The 9231-nt window shown below is 48.0% G+C and overlaps 1 protein-coding gene across 1 annotated transcript in view; it reads left to right on the top strand.

Annotated features, from left to right (window-relative positions):
- The window catches only part of LOC109923849 (beta-enolase), a 9541-nt gene extending 534 nt beyond the window's left edge, over positions 1-9007 (top strand). Inside the window, exons 2-12 of the mRNA XM_020523886.2 lie at positions 462-556; positions 839-934; positions 3406-3464; positions 4291-4360; positions 4476-4609; positions 5702-5924; positions 6815-7012; positions 7109-7310; positions 7996-8104; positions 8225-8283; positions 8719-9007. Coding sequence (XP_020379475.1) covers positions 472-556; positions 839-934; positions 3406-3464; positions 4291-4360; positions 4476-4609; positions 5702-5924; positions 6815-7012; positions 7109-7310; positions 7996-8104; positions 8225-8283; positions 8719-8782 — 1299 coding nt within the window. The 5' untranslated portion in view covers positions 462-471 and the 3' untranslated portion in view covers positions 8783-9007. The remainder of the gene's footprint in view (positions 1-461; positions 557-838; positions 935-3405; positions 3465-4290; positions 4361-4475; positions 4610-5701; positions 5925-6814; positions 7013-7108; positions 7311-7995; positions 8105-8224; positions 8284-8718) is intronic.
- The last annotated feature ends 224 nt before the right edge of the window (positions 9008-9231 follow it).

Raw genomic sequence — 9231 nt, forward strand, 5'->3', positions numbered from 1 at the left:
TGTGGGCATGATGGAGAGAGACCAGCATGTTACCGGGGGGGGGGGGGAAACTGTGTAACATGTGTTCCTCCCCTGAGAGAGAGTCCAACCTCCCTGAGGCTCCTGAGCCTGATGTTTGACCTCATTCCTGAATTGATTCCCTACTTGGAGGGGGCGGCAAGGCAGAGGAACCATTGATGGTCCTTGAGCTTGAATGAAGTGACTCACGGCTTAGCTACACGTGTCTGTGGTTCCTGACTCTCTGCCATTTCCTGCCAGTCTGTGACACCCAGCACCTCGTGTGGAGCTCTGGACTTCAACCCCCTCTGCCCCACCCCCCCCGAGGGCAAGGTCACACTGCACCTGCTGTGAGAGGAGGTGTTGGGGGTTGGTCCCGGGGCAGGAATCAGTAACCCTCACTCCTCCATTTCCTTCCTCCTCTCTCTCACTGATGTGAAACTTTAACCGGTGGCTAATTTCAGTTGCAGCAAAATGTCGATTGAGAAGATCCATGCCCGGGAGATCCTGGATTCCAGGGGGAATCCCACTGTGGAAGTGGATCTCTACACGGCCAAAGGTGAGTCAGATTCTCCCAAAATTGGGGAGAGAGGCATGCGCTTCCAGCGGTGCAGGGGGAGGGAGGAGATGATGGGGTCGTAGGCATGGGGGATGGGAGGAGATGGTGAGGGGCACAGTTGTTTGTGGGGGGGTGGAGGGAAGGTGTGACATTGAAGCCAGACAGCTTTAAGGGCAGTAAATAAGTCCATTCTCGTGCAAACTATACCTGGCCACTGATGAATGAATGAAGCCTTTAATAAAAGCCTTTTGTGGTGACCGTGAACTGCTTGTACTTTCTCAGGTCATTTCCGAGCAGCTGTACCCAGTGGGGCCTCCACAGGGATTCATGAAGCTCTGGAGCTTCGCGATGGAGACAAGTCCAGGTACCTGGGCAAAGGTGAGTCTGTCGGGGAGGCTCGGCAGGGTTGTAAAAGTGCAGAGGGTGAAGCAGAACAAGGAAACTGCTTCCTAGTTCTGTGAGCACACTGCAGTATCTGAGCATGTGGAGGTGTTGTGTGTCTGAGATGGGTCAGAATTTCTGAAGCTGCCATCTCTGAACCACAACCTCCCCCTCTTGGAGAAAGGGGTTTCAGTGTTATGGTCCTTCGATACACAGATGTGTGAACAGAATAGGTTGCTGAGGTGCATTGAGCAGAGTTGAATCATAAAATCCCGACAGTACGGAAAGAGGCTATTCGGCCCACTGAGTCAGCACCGAACCTCCAGAGCATAGGAACCAGGAACAGGAAGAGGCCCTCGAGCCTGCTGTGCTGTTCAACAATATCATGGCTGACCTTTTCATGGACTCAGCTCCACTTACCCACCCACTCATCATAACCCTTTTAATCCCTTTACTGTTCAAAATATTATCTATCTTGGCTTTTAAAACATTCGGTGCAGAGGCCTCGACTGCTTCACTGGGCAGGGAATTCCACAGATTCACAACCCTTTGGGTGAAGAAGTGCCTCCTCAGCTCAGTCCTAAATCTGCTTCCCCCTTATTTTGAAGCTATGCTGCCCCTTGTTCTAGTCTCACCCGCCAGTGGAAACAAACTCCCTGCTTCTATCCTATCTATTCCCTTCATAATTTTAGATGTTTCTATAAGATCCCCCTCGTTCTTCTAAATTCCAGTGAGTACAGATCCAGTCTACTCAATCTCTCCTCATAAGCCAACCCTCAACTCCAGAACCAACCTGGTGAACCTCCTCTGCACCCCCTCCCAGTGCCAGTAGCATCCTTTCTCATGTAAGGAGACCCGAACTGTACACAGTACTCCAGGTGTGACCTCACCAGCACCCTGTTTTTAAGCTCAATCCCTCTAGTAATGAAGGACAATATTCCATTTGCCTTCTTAATTACCTGCTGCACTTGCAAACCAACACTTTGATTCATGCACAAGGACATCCAGGTCCTTCAGCATAGCAGCACGCTGCAATTTTTTTAACCGTTTGAATAATAGTTCCTTTTGCTGCTGTTCTGACCAAAATGGATGACCTCACATTTATCAACATTGTATTCCATCTGCCAGACCCTTGCTCACTCAAACTAGCTATATCCCTCTGCACACTTTGCTCTACCACTCCTCTTAGTGTCATCTGCAAACTTTGACACACTACACATGGTCCCAAACTCCAAATCATCTATGTAAATTATAAACAATTGTGGTCCCAGCACTGATCCCTAAAGCACTCTACTCTTCACTGATCACCAACCAAAAAAGCACTTTTATCCCCATTCTTTGCTTCCTGTTAGTTAACCCATCCTCGATCCATGCTAATATATTACCTGTAACACTGTGTGCCTTATCTTATGCAGCAGCCTTTTGTGTGCACCTTGTTGAATGCCTTTTGGAAATCTAGATACACCAGATCTACTTGGTCCTCATTGTCCACCAGGGGTCACACCCAGACCTATGATCCCATCCAATCCCCATGACCTGCCTTTCCCATTACTAACCCACCTAGCCTGCACTATGGGACAATTTAGTATGGCCAACCCACCCTAACCTGCACATCCCTGGGCACTATGGGACAATTTAGCACGGCCAATCCACCCTAATCTGCACATCTTTGGACTGTGGGAGGAAACCCATGCAGACACGGAGAATGTGCAAACTCCACACAGTTGCCCAAGGGTGGGATCGAACCCAAGTCCCTGGTGCCATGAGGTAGTAGCGTTAACCACTGAGCCACTGTGTTCCTCTACATTCTTGTAAACCTACAATATACTCCCACACCCCCCACTCCAAAAAAGCCAAGGTGTGGTACCCAGATCTGCTCTCTGTAATCCAAGTGGGGCCTAACCAGGGTTTCCGAACCATGACTTGCTTTATGCTCCCAGTCCCAGGGTGCTGAGGTTAGATTAGCGTCAATGTCGCATTGCAGCTGTCAGTTGTTGCAATGTGAAGTTGATTTGATCCTGTTGGTCCAGTGCAAATAAATTGCAATGAATAACTGGAGCCCCTTTATGACACTGAGTGATGGGACTGGTTTCTGTGGATAGGGAAGTGTAAGGTCCCAGGCTTTGTATGTCCACCCCCCCTGCCAAATTCACCAGCCGCATTCCACTTAGTCCCCAGCCTAGAGCAGCTGCTGTATTCACTGTCTCTGATTTAATGCGTGCAAATCCATCTCCTCCCTGACACAACGGGGAATGTCTGTTTGTTCAGCTTGACTTGGTGATTCCACGCTTGGTCTAAAGGGCTCAGCCACAGGTTTGAAATAAATTAGACCCACAATCCCCTTGAAAGGTTGACACCATCGAAGGTCACAGGCCGCCAAGCAAAAGGTCAGCTGCTGTGCAATAATAGCCCGACTCTCTCGGTACTCTGCTGGCTCTCTGTTCATTTTTCTTTCTCTCGGTTTGCAGGGGTACTGTCTGCTGTTGAACACATCAATAAAAGCATTGGCCCAGAACTGATTAGCAAGGTAACGTACTGCAGCGCCTCTGCCACTGTGTGTAAACACAATTCTCCTTTTTGGACAGCCTCCTGCATTCAGTTGAATAACACCAGGCCAACGCTGCTCTGTAGGGCTCTGATCAGGAATGGCCCCTCCCCAAAGGGCATGTAGTGTTGGTATCAGTAAACTGAAACCTCCCAGAGTGTGAACGTGGGAACAGTAGGCTATTCAGCCCCTTGAACCTGTTCCACCATTCTAACTCTGTAGACCTGCCTTTAGGACCATATCCCTTTGCTTAACAACAATGTATCTATCTCAGATTTAATATTAACTGATCTCTCATCCACTGCCATTTGTGGAAGAGTGTTCCAAATCCCTTCCACCTTTTGAGTGCTGAAGTGCTTCCTAATATCTCTCCCAAATGGTCTGGTCCTCGTTCTCAGACTATGCCCCTAGTTTGAGAATCCCCAAAGAGCAGAAATTGTTTATCTTTATGTATGTTGACTTGTCATGTTAATATCTTGATGTTGATCAGATCATCCCTTAATCTTCAAAATCCTAGAGAAAACAGGCCTCATTTTATAACATCTCAAACCTAACCCCTGAAATCCACACATCATTCTTGAGGCTATGTTGCCCTCCCTCCAAGGCCAGTCTATCCATCCTTAAGGCATGGTACCCAGATCTGCGCTCACTGCTCTAACTGGGGGGTCTAACCAGGGTTTTAGAACCCTGACTTGCTTTAAACTCCCAGTCCTGGGGTCCTGCAGCTAATTGAGGCTAAATGTCACATGTACTCATCACTATTTGCAAGCCACAGTTTGATGCCAAATGTTCAATTTTCTCTTTGCAGAAACTGAGTGTAGTTGAACAGGAGAAGATCGATAATCTGATGTTGGAGCTGGATGGAACTGCTAATAAATGTGAGTGTGGAGCTGAGGTATCGCCTGAGAAATATTCTGAACTGCTTTGCTTTGTAGCTGGCAAAGGCTTGGAAAGGACTGTGGTAATCTCTCTCTCTCTCTCCCCTCTCTGTAGCTAAGTTTGGTGCCAATGCCATTCTGGGTGTCTCCCTGGCAGTTTGCAAAGCTGGTGCTAAGGAGAAGGGGGTCCCCCTGTATCGTCATATTGCTGACCTTGCTGGCAACAAGGACCTTATCCTCCCAGTCCCGGTGAGTCTGTTATTCCCTGCCTGTGTGAGAGGTTTGCTGCTCCTGCATTATCCAGGAATTCCCAGAACCATGCAGACTTATCACTGAGATGTCCCATCAAATACTCCCAGGACCGGGACAGCATAGGGTCAGATACAGAGTAAAGCTCTTTGTGCCCTGTCGCCTTCAAACATTCCCAGGACAGGGACAGCACAGATTTAAATAGAGTAATGCTGACCCTATTCCTTTTAAACTGAAAGTAAATGTTCCTGTACTGTTCCCAGTGAACACCCCTAGGTCAGGGACAGCATGGGGTTAAGCACAAGGTATCAAGTTGCCAGTGAGCAAGTTTCAGAACGTTACAGGAAATATTTTATCAGTAAATGGGAATAAAAATCATTCCAAAGCCAGAAATTGATCTTTGATTTGATGAGTAATTAATAAAATCATGGTATGCATCAGATCTAACCAAAAATCCTTTAGCATTTTTAGTTGAGAAACGGAGCTAGAGACAGGCTTGGTCCCAAGTTGTGATCAGGGATGAGGTTAGGGTCTGTTCTGATTTAGGGAGTTATGTATATCTATTACTGAGCTTGTTCTAAGGTCTCACCTCTCTCTAATTGGCATAGATTTACAAGCTATTTGGATCAAGGTGTGGCTGCAGCAATTTGTGACGAGGACATGAGAATACAAATGGATTCTAAAGGTTTAGTCAGTAGCCAAAGATGTGCTAAGGGAGTATCATGCAGGAAAATGTCCATTTTGCCAGGAAGAATAGAATCATTATTTAAATGCTGACAGATTGCAGAGGGATTTCGGGTGTCCTTGTGACCAAATCATGGAAAGTTCACTTCACTCCTGCCATTAGTGGTTTGAGTAGGGCCATGCTCCAATAAGTGTCTGTACCCTTTGCTCCAAGTGAGCCCTAAGTCACTGCTACCAGTTGGTGTTGCAGTGAGACGAATGGAGAATGAGTCCAGGCTCAGGGAATGGGGGGAAAAAGCTGCTTCCCCTGAGCCTGAGGGAGAATGGAGTTAATGGTGGGGTGTGTGTGTGTGTTTCTGTTCCTGCAGAACACTGTAACACGCTTGGTGCTTTGTGTTCCCCTTCCAGGCCTTCAATGTGATTAATGGGGGATCCCATGCTGGGAACAAGCTGGCCATGCAGGAGTTTATGATCCTGCCCGTGGGTGCCACCAACTTTAAGGAGGCCATGCGGATTGGAGCAGAGGTCTACCACAACCTGAAGAACGTCATCAAGGCCAAGTATGGGAAGGATGCCACCAATGTGGGTGACGAGGGAGGATTTGCCCCCAACATCCTGGAGAACAATGAAGGTAATGGGCACAGAACATGCCATCTTCCCTTCCAGCTGCCTGCCCAGGAGCTCGTGCCTCCTGTCTGCCCTGGGCAGCAGTTTGGGGAATTTACAGAGGATCAGAGCAATCTCTCTCTCTTTCTCCCTTGTCTTCCCCTCACCCCCACCATCCCACATTCCTCTCTCCCATTCCCCTCTCTGTATCTCCTTCCTCTGCTGCCTCCTCACCCCCCAGGCTACTTAGTGCTGAAGCCAGAAGCCATAAAGCTGATGCTGGCCACTCGAGCCTGCAGAATCTCATGTTCCATTCCGGAATCTTTTCTCCAAATGTCAAGATCTAACTTTAACTTCAGGAGCAGTAATAGGATCTGGGGTGTAGGATGTGGAAATACACCCTCCAGATAAGACAGCATGGTCTGCGAGCTCAGGGATACCGAAATAAACATGGAAAATGGCAGGATCACAGCTGGGAGCTTGAATGTCAATGGGAATATCAATTCTTGTTCTATTTTACAGGTGGGGAGGGAATGGAGAACTGGGATCTCACTGGAAACAGTGAACTGTATAAGATGGAGTTGTAAATGCGAAACCGGAACTCTCCCCTTCTGCACCCACCCACCCCACACCCCCACCACTTCACCTCATTACAATGATTTTGTACTTTTGAAGTTCTGTAATGGACTGGTTTTTTCTTTATTCTTATTTTCCACAAGAATTTGCACTTGGGCACAAAGATACCCTAGGTACAGATTCTTAAGATACTTACCACACTAAGTGACAACTTGTAAATTTTTCACTACTCATGTCAGCTAATGACAATTAAGTAAATTCCATTCTGTCCCCATCTCAGGAGGGTGCAGCAATGGGGTTAAAAATTCTTTGCTTCCTTCCCCCCCCACCCCACTGCAGCTCTGGAGTTGCTGAAGACTGCAATTGAAAAGGCCGGTTATACCGACAAGATTATCATTGGAATGGACGTGGCAGCTTCGGAGTTCTGTCGCCAAGGCCAGTATGACCTGGACTTCAAGTCTCCTGATGACCCCAGCCGCTACATCTCCGGGGAGAAGCTGGGCGAACTGTACAAAAGTTTCATCGCTAACTACCCTGGTAAGGGCAGGACTGGAGGAGGGTGTGGGGCTGGCTAGGAAGACCCTGGGCTAATGCTAACTCCCCTCCCCTTCTCTTCCCCACCCCCCCCTCCAGTTATGTCCATTGAGGATCCCTTTGACCAGGATGACTGGGAGAACTGGTCCAAATTCACTGACAGTGTCTCCATCCAGATTGTGGGAGATGACCTGACAGTTACAAACCCCAAACGCATCCAGACAGCAGTGGATAAGAAAGCCTGCAACTGTCTCTTGCTGAAGGTCAATCAGATCGGAACTGTCACCGAATCCATCAAGGCGTGAGTAATCATGTTCAGGGAATATTGGGAGTGGTGGGGTGGGGTGGGGGTGGTCAGTGAGGAGCTGTTCTGCAGAAAGTGATGTCCTGTCGTTGCTCTGTTAACAATGTTCAGAATACCTCTGAACTGGGGGAACATCCTCAGTCCATGGGGACAGCAGCATGGAGTAGGTAGGTGGCTCTAAATGGATAGCTTTCAGGGACTGAATCCCAGACATGGGCTGAATGGCTGTCTGCTGTCCCTTAACTCCCAGTCAGAGGAGATCGACAGAAATCAAGACAGTAACTGGGGTTAGGATGTTTCGACTGCAAATGTCACAAACTATATGGGAAGTGAGGAGGGTGGGGTAGGGGAATGCTGACCTTTCCAACCTGAGCTATTTTGGTTTGTTTGAAACCGGAGACTCCATTAGGAGATCCCAGTGTTGAGTGCACACTGACCCCTACTGCATTTGGTTAATCACTGGGTGGAGCATTGCCATATTAACATAGCACTGCTGCATTACACTGAATTTAAAAAAAAAAAAGCTGTGTGCACTCTCTCCTCACTTGTTAAAACCAGCAGCATGTTTTACAAAGTGTCTAAATCAATGCAATACCCTCACACCATTAGGACAAGTACAGTACAGGGTTAGATAGAGACTAAAGCTCCCGGCACACAGTAACTAACTAACTCTTCCTTGTAGCTGTAAGTTGGCTCAGACAAATGGCTGGGGAGTGATGGTGAGTCACCGTTCTGGGGAGACAGAGGATCCTTTCATCGCTGATCTGGTTGTAGGTCTCTGCACTGGTCAGGTGAGTGTGTGACTCAACACCCATACCACACCACACCACTCCCCTGCCAACTGCTTTCTGGTGATGGCTGGGCTGGTTCTGTCAAGCACTGGGTAACCTTCACTGACTTTTTTCTTTCAGATAAAGACAGGAGCTCCATGTCGCTCTGAACGTCTGGCCAAGTACAACCAGTTGATGAGGTGAGTAACACTTGCGAGCACTCTGGAAGAATTGTGTTTGGGGCCATTTGGATTTCTGCCTAGAAAGGTGTTGGGTCTAATACTTCCCATGGAGACAGGGAGCAATGTTGGAAATTACTGGACAGTATCAGAGTTTGATCCTGTATCCTTCACTATCTCCTCCAACACCTGTCCGCTCCCACTCCTGCAGAATTCCTTTCCTTGCTCAAGGTGACAAGGAGAACATTTTTAAAATAACTTTAGGCTTGCATGTAATTCACAACAAGGTCAAATAGCCTTCCCAGTCCAGGTAACTTCTGTCAGTGTAAGTGGGTAGAAATGTATACAGGATCAGGTTCCTGTTCTTGGTGTGGGTGGCTGGAGGGAAGGAGGCTAAGTCTGAGAATTCCAGATGTAGCATGTTAACCAAATTCTCTTCCTGGTTTTTTTGTGCAGGATTGAGGAGGAGCTGGGAGACAAAGCCAAGTTTGCTGGCCGCAACTTCCGGAAACCACTGTGAAACCCAGACCTGCTTCCCCAGGAGACGTAGGGAGCATCATCACAGCACCTGGCCAACACGTCCTCTTGCTCTGATCTCCTGAAAACTGCTCTCTCTCATTCACCATCACCAGTTGTCTCCTCTCCACCTGTCTTGTGGCTCCCTCGCAAGGCTTTCAGCCGAACCTAGATGTTGCTTTGGAATCAGGATGTGATGTGTTGGTGAATAAAGTGCTCATGTCGCTCAGACCTGTCTCCTCCTCTGTCTGTCTGTGTTCTATTTAGTGCAGTTCCAGCTGAACCTGTGAAGCTGCTTTAGTTGCTGTTCCCGCAATGGACTGTTTAGACAACAATATACCTAGGCCATACAGTGCAGCTGAGAATGATGTAGTTCTTTTATCTTGGTCTGAGCAGGCCTGGTTCCTGCTTCACTTACAGGTATGAGAAACATTGCTATTGTATCCTCACTTA

Source organism: Rhincodon typus, chromosome 45 (assembly GCF_021869965.1).
Source record: "Rhincodon typus isolate 14 chromosome 45, sRhiTyp1.1, whole genome shotgun sequence".
Lineage (NCBI taxonomy): Eukaryota > Metazoa > Chordata > Chondrichthyes > Orectolobiformes > Rhincodontidae > Rhincodon > Rhincodon typus.